This window comes from Galeopterus variegatus, unplaced genomic scaffold, assembly GCF_000696425.1.
Source record: "Galeopterus variegatus unplaced genomic scaffold, G_variegatus-3.0.2 Scaffold2007, whole genome shotgun sequence".
Taxonomy (NCBI): domain Eukaryota; kingdom Metazoa; phylum Chordata; class Mammalia; order Dermoptera; family Cynocephalidae; genus Galeopterus; species Galeopterus variegatus.
The window spans coordinates 134,470-147,992 of NW_007728118.1; the positions used below are offsets into that span (position 1 = coordinate 134,470).

General features: G+C 33.4%; 1 protein-coding gene across 1 annotated transcript in view; it reads left to right on the forward strand.

Moving 5' to 3' along the window:
* DMXL1 (Dmx-like 1) overlaps positions 1-13,523 on the forward strand; it is a 151,266-nt gene that overhangs the window by 105,806 nt on the left and 31,937 nt on the right. Inside the window, exons 31-35 of the mRNA XM_008580049.1 lie at positions 928-1,061; positions 3,364-3,449; positions 4,453-4,654; positions 5,682-5,799; positions 8,955-9,017. Coding sequence (XP_008578271.1) covers positions 928-1,061; positions 3,364-3,449; positions 4,453-4,654; positions 5,682-5,799; positions 8,955-9,017 — 603 coding nt within the window. The remainder of the gene's footprint in view (positions 1-927; positions 1,062-3,363; positions 3,450-4,452; positions 4,655-5,681; positions 5,800-8,954; positions 9,018-13,523) is intronic.

Sequence of the window (13,523 nt, forward strand, 5' to 3'; positions counted from 1 at the left end):
TATATATATATATATATATATATATATATATATATCTCTCTCTCAATACCTGTCCTCTACCTAAAACTCAACAGTGGCAATATACTACACTCCTTTACCATGGCCTATAAGATCCCCCCTGAGCTGTCATCTGCTTTTCTCTTCAACCTTTCTTCTAACACTTGTCCTTTTGCTTAGCAGGCTTCTGTCAAACTAGTCATGCATAGCTTGACTATGGGGCTGTGTTCTGAGAAATGTGCCATCAGGTGATTTAGTCATTCTGCAAACATCATAGAGTGTACTTACACAAACCTAGATGGTTTAGCCTATTACACACCTCTAGCTTCATTATAATCTTATGGACCCACTGTTGTATATGCAGTCTGTTGTTGACCAAAACATCGTTATGCAGCACATGACTGTACTTTCTTTCATATCAAATTCTTTCCCATATTAGAGCCTTTCTACAGGCTCTTTCCACAGCCTAAAATGCTTTTCTTCCTTCTTGTTATATGGCTTTTTCCTTTGTCCTTTGGGTCTCACTTAAAGAGGTCTTCCTTGATCAGCTTATCTCATTTCTTCTTATTGTTCTCCATCTCAAGTCTTTTTCTTTATAGTATTTAATGCAATTTGTATTTAGTTTTCTGTCATCGGCCTTTTTACACTAAAATGTAAACTCTGAAGGCAGTGACTGTATCCACCTTAAAAATTCTTATATCAAGTATGTTTTTTGGCACATAGTGGATACTTAAAGTTTTGATTGCATGGGTGAACAAATAAGGGAATTGTGTAAAGTGATGTCAAAGGCATAGAATGGCAAATACTGGTTACTTTACTTTCTTATAATGAAGTGTCTGCAAATGAAATGAATTGTTGCTATTAGACTATATGTTTAAATGCATTAAATCAGATATTTGGGTAATAAATTCCATAACTTTTTTATTTTAGCCTTTTCTACCCCCTTCCCAAAGTAGAGCAGAATATGATTCAGAGGAGAGTTTGGAAAGCGATGACGATGATGATGATGATGTTTTAACTTCAGATTTCCATCTGCAAGAGCATTCTAATTCAAATTCATATAGGTATGGAATATTTCATTTTAAGCTTCTTTTAAAAAAAACCTCATGGATATAAGTATGAAATGTTTCATTTTAAGCTTTTTTTAAAAAAAGAACTTATGGCTTATATAAACAATATTTTTAAATGTAATGTGAAATTAATAGCTTAGTCAGTTATAGCACATTATAACTCAGATTTCTTTCCTTGAAATTGTTAAATTCCTTTTCTTAATGAGAATTTCTCAGTTAACTTTTGATTATCCATGGGTGGACCATCTTTAACTTGTATTGTTTCTCACAAATCTTGCTCTCAGATTATACCTTATCTTTTAGTGTCTTAAAATAAACAAGTCTCACTGTTTTAGCCTAAAAATTCTAATGTCTTAGATTTTTAGTAGAACACTATTATATAAGATACTAAGTACCATCTTAAAAAAAGCTTCATATATTACAAAAATACTGTTTTAGCCTAAAAATTCTAATGTCTTAGATTTTTATTAGAACACTATTATATAAGATACTAAGTACCATCTTAAAAAAAGCTTCATATATTACAAAAAATCATAACTGTTTACAATACTCACCCCTAGCTCCAATGCTGTATTATTACATTCATGAGTAATGGTGTGTTATCTTATCACTATTGATATCTTGTTTACATCTGGAAGATTTACATATTTTATTAAGACACAATATGTTAGTGGTATAATAGAAAAATGTAAGTTTTCCAAAAGAAACATGTTAGTATATTAGGGAAAATGAAATATTCTTTTATTGAAAAATTATTATGAGATTTTTACTTACTGGTTTATTGGGTTTTTTAATTTTCCTTTTGAATTAATTTTACTTTTTGAATCTGTGAAACATTTACATGACTCTAAAGTCAAACTGTATAACTCAAGAACAGAAAAACCCAATTAAAAAATGGTCGAAGTACTACAATAGACATTTCTCCAAAGAAGGTATACAAATGGAGAATAAGCACATGCAAAGATGCCCAGTATCACTAATCATTATTGAAATGCAAATCCAAACCACAGTGAGATACCATCACAGACCCTTTAGGATGGCTACTATCAAAAAAGCAAAGTAACAGTGTTAGCAAGGATAGGGAAAAATTGGAATCTTTATTCACTGCTGGTGGGAATATAAAACAGTGCCACCACTGTGGAAAACAGTATGAAGTTTTCTCAAAAAATTAAAAATAGAATTACCATATGATCCAACAATTTCATTTCTGATATATACCCAAAAGTGTTGAAAGCAGGGATTTGAACAGATATTTGTACATCCCTATTCATAGCAGCATTATTTATAGTAACCAAGGGGTAGAAGCAATTCCACTGTCTATCTATTCATCTGTTGATAGACAAAATATGGTATGTATGTGCAATGGAATATTATTCAGCTGTAAAAAGGAAGGAAATCCTGACACATGCTACAACATGGTTGAAACTTGAGGACATTATGCTAAGTGGAATATGCTAGTCACAAAAAAAGGTAGACAGTATGTGATTCCACTTACATGAGGTATTTAGAATAGTTAAATCCATAGAGACTAAGAGTAGAATGGTGATTGCCAAGGCCTGGGGAAGGGGGAGATTGGAGAGTTACTGTATAGAGTTTCAGATTTGCAAATAGAGTTTTGGAGGTGGGTGGTAGTGGTGGTTGCACCAACAATGTGAGTGCACTTACTGTACACTTATAAATAGTTAAGATGGTAAATTTTATGTTATGTGTATTTTTTTACAATTAAAAAATAATTAAAAAGTCAATACTTTAAGAAATGAATGTTTCACTTGAAATAGAGAAGCTGAAATATCAGTTTTTTAAAAATGTGAAAAGTCTCACATTTTTATCTCTTCCACCCAATTCCTTGTCTATACTCTCTACAGATGACCACTTTTATTAGTTTTTGGTTTATCTTGTTTGAATACTTATTTCCCCTGCTTTCTTGCATAGAAGGTAGCATACCATACATAATATTCTTCAAATTGCTTTTTATTTTTAATAAATACTGGAGTTGACTCTATAGTAACACTTAGAGATTCTTCTTCATTCTTTTTTATAATTATCCTAACATTTCTTAGTTCAAAACTGTAATTATTCAATGAGTGCTCTCCTGATGGATAATTTGGTTATTTCTACTCTTCTGCTATTGTAGATAATGCTGACATGAGTAATTGCATGCGTATATTATTTTGTTTTTGTGGAGGTATATCTTCAGGATAGATTCTTATTAGTGGAATTGCTGGGTCAAAGGGTGGTATACTCTTCTAAATCTCTGTATAAATCTTTAGTAGATCCATTATTGTTTTATTTTTAGTTGGTCATTGATGCGATTGGCAATGGTGCAGTTGGTGCTCAACAATTTGAAGACTTTCTATCCCTTTGCAGGTCATGATCTTGCAGGTAATAAATATCTTACCATGAAATAATGGTGCTATTGCTTTTGATTTATTATTCCATATTTTTTTTAATAGTGGAGAAAAAGTTTAGTGACTTCCTGATGTAGAAGATAGGTTTCTTTTAACTAATCCAACCACCTATAAATGTGTCTTATATGAGGGTACTTCAAAAAGCTCATGGAAATATTCATATTACCTTTTTATTGTTTTTCCATGAACTTTTTGAAATACCTTTGAGGAGGCAGCATCCAAGAAATCAGGGGAATTGAACTTGACGTGATTGACTGTATTAAGATTCTATTAATATCTCTAGCTGAGTGTTGGGGGGTTTGAAAATGGTAGACATTTTAAAACTAAGCAAATGCAAAAACTTAACAGTTATTTAACTCCAGAGGAGGAAAAGGTTGTGCAGGAAAGAAAGGGTACGTTTTTCATGTCAGAAGCAGTAGTGTTGAAATGCTTAAAGAGATTTATGACATCCTTTTTTTTTTTTGTCCTTTTTTTTGTGACCGGTAAGGGGATCGCAACCCTTGGCTTGGTGTCGCCCGCACCGCGCTCAGCCAGTGAGCGCACTGGCTATCCCTATATAGGATCCGAACCCGCGGCGGGAGCGCCACTGTGCTCCCAGCGCCACACTCTCCCGAGAGCACCACGGGCTTGGCCCCATGACATCCTTTTTTTTTTTGTCCTTTTTTTTGTGACCGGTAAGGGGATCGCAACCCTTGGCTTGGTGTCGCCCGCACCGCGCTCAGCCAGTGAGCGCACTGGCCATCCCTATATAGGATCCGAACCCGCGGCGGGAGCGCCACTGTGCTCCCAGCGCCACACTCTCCCGAGAGCACCACGGGCTTGGCCCCATGACATCCTTTTTTTAATCTACTGGATTTCCATGCCCACTTCTCCTTCCACATCTCTCCTGTGTGTTAATATCTTAGTCTTTCTTAAAATTGAATATAGCATTTTACTGCAGAAGATAAATGTGCTTTAATTATATTTTTCCTTTTTAGAACTTCCAGTTAGTTCACCTCTTTGTCATGCCGTTCTAAAAACCCTTCAATGTTGGGAACAAGTTCTTCTCCGACGACTTGAAATCCATGGTGGGCCACCTCAAAACTATATTGCAAGTCATACCTCTGAGGAGAGTTTGTCTGTAGGTCCAGCAATTCTCCGCCACAAAGCTTTACTGGAACCTACAAACACTCCTTTCAAGTAGGTTTTCCTATGGATATTGTTTTCAGACAGGAGTTTTACTAAATCAGAATGTTATCAGCTAGTATTTAGAGAAAAAATATTTAAGGTCTATGTTTAATTTGCTGTTCTAGGTTTGTGTCTGTGTCTTTGTGTAATGCCTATGGCAGTCCAGAGTTTAACAAACTTTGCTTGCAAAGGTTCAGATAGTAAATATTTTAGGCTTTTCAGGCCATACATTCTTGTCACAACTATTCAGCCCTGCCATTATATGGTAAAAACAACCATACATGATACATAAATCACTAGGTTTGGCTTTGTTCAGTAAATTTTTATTTTTGAAAATGGGAAGCAGGCTGGATTTGGCCTGTAGGCCATAGTTTATTGGCGCCTGCTCTAGAGCAATGCTGTTCAAAGTAGCCTGTCAGCAATTGTTTTACTGTTATTGAGGAGAGAAAGTTTGAACCAAAAGGTAAATCAGTGCAGTGCTTACTTCATCTAGAAAATCTTGCTACAAAAAATGTTAACTGAACTAAACAGTGCACTTAGTGGTTTAGTGATGTAGCAGTAGTTGATTTAAGCTGATCAGTAACAGAGTCTATGGACTGGTCTGTGTCCATGAACAACACTTTGAGTAGCTCTGCTTCTAGATCTCTTCTAGGAAGCATACCTATTTATTTTTGTTAGATCCTGTCTTTCTAGGTTAGGGGTCAGCAAACTATGGCCAGCCCCTGGGGCCAAATCCAGCCCTCCTGCAGCTTTCATAAATAAAGTTTTATTAGATCACAGCCATAAATAGCATTTGATTATTACCTATGGCTGCTTTCCAACTACAGTGGTGGAGTTGAATAGTTGTGAAAGAGACCATATGACCCACAAAGCCTAAAATATTTATTCTCTGATGCTTTAAGAAAAGGATCTGCCCTCGATCATATGGTCCGATTCTAGTTAATTTATTGTAATAAATATTCATATACCACCAAGAAATTGTGGTCAAGTTAATCAGAAATCTCTGAACTGTACAATTAAATTTACTATCTCTCTGTAGATCTAAGCACCATCTGGCACTGTCTGTGAAGAGGCTTTGGCAGTACTTGGTGAAGCAGGAAGAAATTCAGGAAACCTTTATCAGAAATATATTCACAAAAAAACGGTGTCTAAATGAGGTGTGTATAAGTTAAAACATATTTACTATTTTATTATTGAAGTCAAATTATCATGTAACCATTAAAAATGAGTTACATCTTACAGATATTTTTTGAAAACTCATTTTTACATCATAAACATATGCAAGAAATGCTTAGGAAAGTGATGCAAAAGGAGAAGGGCAGTAATTTCCTAAATCAACTTAAAGTAATTAATTCAGATGTATTTGGGACTTTTTTTCCCCTCAGAAAAGACATTACTTAAAATTTTGTATCTTATTTCTTGTGTTTTAAGGTATCTTGGTCACCAGTTTAAGAGACAAGTTAGAAATTTCCTATGATTTTTATGTGATAGTGAAAAGAAGTCTTAGAAGTTTAATTGAGACTGGCTTTATATACAAAAAACATTTTAAATATGTACATTTTCTTCTATGGGTTATGTTTAAATTAATGAAAGTTCGCAAACAAATTGATTTATAGTTATACTGTAACTAGTTGTTTATACCTTGGTATTATCATAATGGTTATTTTTTTGTCATTTAGTTCAGTGCTACTTAAAAGTACCAGTTTGAAGATATGGGGAACTTGCATCTGAATGTAATTTAACATCTTGCTTCCTTCACTGAAAAAATTTTGCTATTAAAAAATATAAGGTGAACTAAACAGTGGATGTAGTGATATAGTTGATTCTTTATCTCCCCTGGACCAATAATGAAGAATTCAAAACTGGCACCATGTTTTGAGTAGCACTGAACTAGTCTGGCAGCAAGCTTTGTACAGTTTTTGAAGCAGGAGGAAAAACAGAAGATATTTCATTTGGAGAAATAAGGAAATAGAATGGCTTCACAATAGACAAGTAAGCAAAAAGCAAGTTGACATCTAACCTTTTCGAATAAAAGGAAAATTATATAAACGAGAGTACTTCAAAAAAGTTTGTGGAGGAATAGAATTTTAAAATAATACGAATTTTTCCATGAACTTCTTGAAGTACTCTGGTGTATCTGATTGTCTCTCTATTTAATCACTAATTGTATAAGGGGCAACTGCATGTGCTATTGTTTACTATTTGATATGTGCTATAATAACTATTTGCCTCATTTTGTAAATATATTCAAATTGACCAAGCCAGGAAACAGAATATGTATTATTCTTACTGACTTAGAAAATTTTGACATGAGTACCTTGATGTAACATTGAAATCTAGGCAAATGTGAATGCATTTCATTTATTTGTTTAACCTTATGTAAAGTATGTCTTAAATATTTAGTGTATGAGTTACTATTAAGACAGTTCAAGGAAATCTTTGAATAAAATCAACATTGCTAGAGGAGAATGTTAGACTAATTAGGATGTTGTTTATTGGTAAGATAATGTTTCCTATTTTATTTTAAATATCTTTGCCTAAAATAACTTCTTACAAGTTAAAGCATTCTGATGTAGTGTGTAAAGCATCACTGTATTGTTGTTTGATTATATATATTTGATTAATATAATTGTACAAAACTTGTTTCTCTACTACTGATATACCTAGTGATATTTAGGAAATGAAATAGTTTGCAAACAAAACAAAAAAAACCTGTCAAACCATTAAATTATCTAATTGATTCAGGAATAGAACCGTTAAGGGAATAGAGAAGTATAACCAAGCTAGAATGCATAAGAATGGCAGGTAAAGAATACAATACACATTTTTTCATTCCTCTATTATTTTATTCTTAGTTTTCTTCGGAGTTTCATGATATCTTAAGAAAGTTTTAAAATTATTTTTATTTATAATTATTTTAATCAAAAGCATGACCATAAGTGTTCGATGAACAGCTTTGTAACTATCAGTAAGTAAGCTAAATATTTTCTCTGAATTTTAGTTCTTTATCTGCAAAATGACTATAATATCCTTTACTTTGCAATGTTTTGGTTAATAGATTTAACGTATTTAAACCCTGGCCCAGTTAATGGTAGTTACTAGAAATTTATTGTTATTGCTTTGTTGTTTTTATTCATGATGGTGATACTTTTCAAAATAGTGACTTTTTGGTAAAGGGAATATGAAAAAAATTTTATATAGTAAAATACAGGTTGGATGAAATTAAATAGAGTTTTAACTTCATAGAGTTGGTATAAAATTATTTAATCTTTCCTAGACAATTGATTAGCCTATTTTTGGTATTAACAAAATTACTTTCATCTCTTATTTTTGTAAAATGATGATTATGCTTCAGTGTATGAGTCCAAGTCACAGTGACTTTTCAGATGGTTAAAAGATATATGACAAGCCCTATATTTTGGATGGAAGATAATGGAGAGTATTTTGAGACTGCTACTTTTTCTTTATTCCTTTATGTGCTTGAAAATGAAATTTTAGAATTTCTTCATTTGGCCTTAAAATCCTGGTGTATCCTCAGATCTTGTCTCTTCCTATGTAATGTAGTTTACTAGTGCGTGTGTTTTGAAAATAGAATGTCTTCTCTGTTTGTACTTATTTGGAAATTAACTACAGGTGACTGCAAATAGACTGAGTCATTCCCAACAAAAAATTGGGACTTGACGGCTGCCATCTTTGTTCCCAGTTCTTTTTTCAGTTTTCTTTCATTTTCTGAGAAGCATTAAAGGTCTTGAACCAACTCTTTAAGTGCTAGCATCCCTTTTTAAGAAGAATGTGTGCCTCCAACCAATTTATTGGTTATTTCTGGCTAAATTAGTAGGAGAGATTTAGAAATGTAAAAATTGGAATTTTCTAATCGGGAGGTTCTCCTGATGGGTCAGATATCATGGAGATAAGGCATACTAATGTAAGAGAACAGTTTGACTTTAATTTTCAGTTGATAGTAATCTGGTACCAGTAGCTCTGAATTTTTTGATATAAAGTACTTTGGGCTCAAACTTGCTGTAAGGTCTGCATTTCAAAATAAATTGGGTAAAAATTTCCTGGGAGGTAGGATAAAATTTATAGTGGTGGTTAATGAGTTCCAAGGGATTAAGCTTTCTCCACTCCCTAACCATGAACCCTCACATTCTTGCTTCTTTGAGGTATATGATATTTAAGAATAATGACTCATTCTGGAGTTCTTTTCAAGTAAATTTGATTAAAATATATTTGGTTAAAATATATCCCTGGTATTTTGCATGTTACATCTCGTCTTTACTCTTTGTCATGTGGTTATTCTTTCTTGATGAAGTCATTAGAGGACAACAGTGAAACCATCAAAAATTCTATGATGGAGGAGCCAAACATCAATAAGGTACAAAATATCATTCAACTGAAATTAGAAATTGCATTCTTTAGCGAGACCAAGGTATTTGCATTTTAGTTTTATATCAGACTTTATTTCCAATGGAATTAATGTATTATTCCCTCAAATTATTAATCTTTTATTTTAACAACTTAAATATTACAATTACAAAAATGGTTTCTGTTTTGTTAAATAAGAGAATGCAATTTTAAAGGAAGTTGAATGTATCTGTTTTGGCTACAGATTTTTCGGAGTAAATACAACTAAAAGTTCTTAATAAATGTAATTACTATAGCAATTGTGGAAATATAGTATTATTGTTCCATTTCTGCCAGTATTGATTTTGAAGTTAAAATTCTCTGTGATATTAATTCTTAAAATTCCAGCAAATGCTGTTGTATGGCATTTATTTTACCGGTAGGAATAGCCTATAGCACAATGCCTTTTCCATAGCAATTACTCAGAGTACTTGAGACCCGGGGCACAAAGGATGAGAATTTATGCAATCATGAAATAACTTCTAGATGGTCTGTGATCACATACTCAAACATGACTTTAATTCATGTTTTTCATATTCCGTATGATTCACTGATTTTAAGACAATCTCAGCAGAGTGATTTTTAGGGAGAAATTTTCTTTTGAAGGCCACTAATTTTCACCTCTTATTCTTTCCCAATGGAATCTTTTGGTAAAACAGGAGAAATAATTCTATGCAATTAATAAGAAAGACTGATTTAATAAAGTGTATATTATAACTAAAACTTTGGCAAAATAAACACATGTGGTCTATACTTACCTTTGAAAATTACTAATTGCCTTTGAGAGTTTTGAGAGAATATAATTCAGTCAGTTAACAATTTACTTGCCTGGGTAATGATTACTTACTACCATCTACACATTTTGGGGAATTCTTATCCATTGTTTTTTCTTTTGATACTGTTTATAAAATGTTTATAATCATAATGCTGTATTTCTGTAGTCATATCCATGCTGTATCAAAATGCAATTATTCTGATTGGTAAACATTATAACCATTTTGGCCAGCATTTTCCAAGCCTTCTGCTACACTTCAAAAAAAAAAAAAATCTTCATTAGGCCTACCCGACCTGAAATAACTGCACATATTTTAAGTGTGCAGCTTGATCAATTTGGTATATGTATATACTTGTGAAGCGGTCATCACAGTCAAGATAATGAATATATTCATCACCCCCCCAAAATTTAATCCTTCCCTTGTTCCTTCCCTCCCACCTCTGTCCTCTTTCTCCCCAAGCAAACTACCTGTTTCCTGACATTATAGAGTAATTTGAATTTTCTGTAATTTTATGTGAAGAAATACTGTAATACATTGTTTTGGGGTTTTGCCTGTATCTTTTCACTTAGCATAATTATTTTGAGATTCTTCCATGTTGTGTGTTTCAGTAGTACATTCCTTTTTGTTGTATGGATATACCACAGGTTGCTTATTTACTTGTTATGAACACTTGAACAGATTCCATTTTAGAGCTATTTAAAATAAGGCTGCTTTGAATATTCATGCACAAGTCTCTTTGTATGGTCATATACTTTCATTTATCTTGTGCTAGGAGTGGAATGGCTGGATCATGTGGCAGGTGTATGTTTACCTTTTTAAGAAACTGTTCAAATATTTTCCAAGGTGGTTGTACCATTTTACATTCTCAGCAGCACTGTGTGAATTCCCAGTTACTTCTCATTCTCACCAACACTTGGTATACTCAACTTTTTTATTCTAGCCATCGTAGTAGGTATGTAGTGGTAGTTCACTGTGGTTTTAATTTGCATTGAGTATCTTATCATGTGCTCTTTTGCCATTTGTATGTCTTTTTGGGTGAAGTGTCTTTTCAAATCTTGTGTCTATTTTTTATTGAGTTGCTTATTTTCTTGACTGAATTTTAACAGTTCTTTATATGTGTTGCATAAAATTTCTTTATCAGATAAGTAATTTGCAATATTTTCTCTTAGCCTATGGCTTGTCTTTTAATTTTCTTTACATTGTCTTCTGAAGTTCAGAAGTTTTAGTTTTGATGAAGTCTGAGGTATCAGGTTATTCTAAAGTCTTTGCCTAACCTAAGATCACAAAGATTTTCTCCTGTTTTGTTTAGTGTTGTATTAGTGTTTTATAGTTTTAGTGTTATATTTAGGTCTGTTATCCGTTTCGTGTTAATTTTTTTATATGGTGTGAAGTATGGATCTCAGTTCCTTTTGTGTTTTTGATTTTTGGTTTTTTGCATCTGTATGTCAGTTGTTTCAGCACTATTTGCTGAGAAGATTATCCTTTCTTCCACTAAATTGCCTTTTTCCCATTTGCAAAAATCAATCACACAGATGTATAGGTCTGTTTCTGGACTCTCTGTTTTGGTCCTTTGATCTGTTTGTCTTTACACTAATAGCCCACTGTCTTGATTACTATAGCTTTATAATAAATCTTGAAGTCAGGTAGTGAAAGTCCTTCAAATTTGTCCTTTTTTTTGACCGGTAAGGGGATTCGCGACCCTTGGCACTATGTTGTCGGCACCACGCTCAGCCAGCAAGTGCACTGGCCATCCCTATATAGGATCCGAACCCACAGCCTCGGGGCTACCAGGGCCGTACTCTCCCGAGTGAGCCACGGGGCTGGCCCCAAATTTGTCCATTTTGTCAAAGGTTTTTTTTTTTGTTTGTTTTTTGGGGGTTTTTTGCCTGATTAGAACTTCCAGTCCTGTGTTGATGACCCTTGGCACTATGTTGTCGGCACCACGCTCAGCCAGCAAGTGCACTGGCCATCCCTATATAGGATCCGAACCCACAGCCTCGGAGCTACCAGGGCCGTACTCTCCCGAGTGAGCCACGGGGCTGGCCCCAAATTTGTCCATTTTGTCAAAGGTTTTTTTTTTGTTTGTTTTTTGGGGGTTTTTTGCCTGATTAGAACTTCCAGTCCTGTGTTGAACAGAAGTGAGAGCAGACATTTTATCTTGTTTCTAATCTTGGGAGAAAGCATTCATTCTTTTATTAGGTATGATGTTACCTACAGATTTGTTGTAGATATTCTTTGTAAGGTTGAGGATGTTTCTATTTCTAGCTTGTTGAGAGTTTTTAATCAGGAATGGATGGAGGATTTAATCAAGTGCTTTTTTTTTTTTTTTAAGTCTGTTACTATGACTAAATAGGTTGATGGATTTTTTTGAATGTTAAGACAACCTTGCATTCACAGCGTAAGCCCCACTTAGTTATGATGTGTTATCTTTTTTATATATTGTTATATTTGATTTGTTAAAATTTTAAGAATTTTTGAATATATGTTCATGAGGGATATCAGTTTGTAGTTTTTTGAAATGTTTTTGTTTTGTTTTGGTATTACATTAAAGCTGGTCTCAGAATGAGTTGGCAAGGATTCTCACCTCTAATTTTAGGAATTTGTGTAGTTGTTATTATTTATTTCTTAAGGTTTTGGTAGAATCCTGGAGTTTTTAAACTACAAATTCAATTTCTTTAACAGATATAGGGTAATTCAGGTTATCTATTTTTTCTTGAGTAAACTTTCATAGTTTGCGTCTTTCAGGAAATTTGTGTGTTCCATTTCTGTTGTCAAAATTTATTGGCCTAAGTTATTCATAATATTCCCTTATCCTTTTAATTCTTCTGCTACAATTTTGGGAACCAAATGATCTCTTACTTAGTATTTATATATATCCTCAAGTATTTTGTGTATTAATTTCATTTCATATTCAGTTGATTACTTCCTATTTCCTTCCAGGTATGCCTTTGATAGTATTTAGACCTCATTTTACTTCAGGTCTGTTTTATTATGTCATTAGAGTTCTGAAGCATTCTAAGTATACAGCTTTACACTGTACAAGGTGCTAGTGATTGAAAATCACTAATGAGACCAAGGGTCTCAATTCAGCTTTTCATAGATATGCAGTGTGACCTTGGGCTTATTCACCCTTGGAACCTCCTTTACTAACATGTAAATTTGGGATTGATAATTTTAAACCTGCCACTTCTCTAATTGAAATGGTAGTAGAATCCTGGAGTTAGCCTATTATAACTAACCTCCTTTCCTTCCACTCCTAAGGGGAACTCTGTGGAATACAAACGCTATTCATATCTGTTTTTGTGTAATTTCTTGTTTTTTTAATAATTGTGGTAAAATATAAATAACATAAAGTTTATCAGTTCAATCATTTTTAAGTGTACAGTTCAATGGCATTAAATACAAAAATTCACATTGTTGTGCAACCACCACCACCATCCATCTCCAGAACTTTTTCATCTCCCCAAACTGAACCTCCATACTTGCTAAACAATAGCTTCCTGTTTTTTCAGCTCCCCAGCTCCAGGCAACCACCATTCTTCTGTATCTATGAATTATACTACCCCTAGGTACCTCATATAAGTGGAATCGTAGAATAGTCCTTTTGTGACTAGCTTATTTCATTAGCATAATGTCTTCAAGGTTTATTCACATTTTAGCGTGTGTCCAAATTTTCTTCCTTTTTAAGGCTGAGTAATATT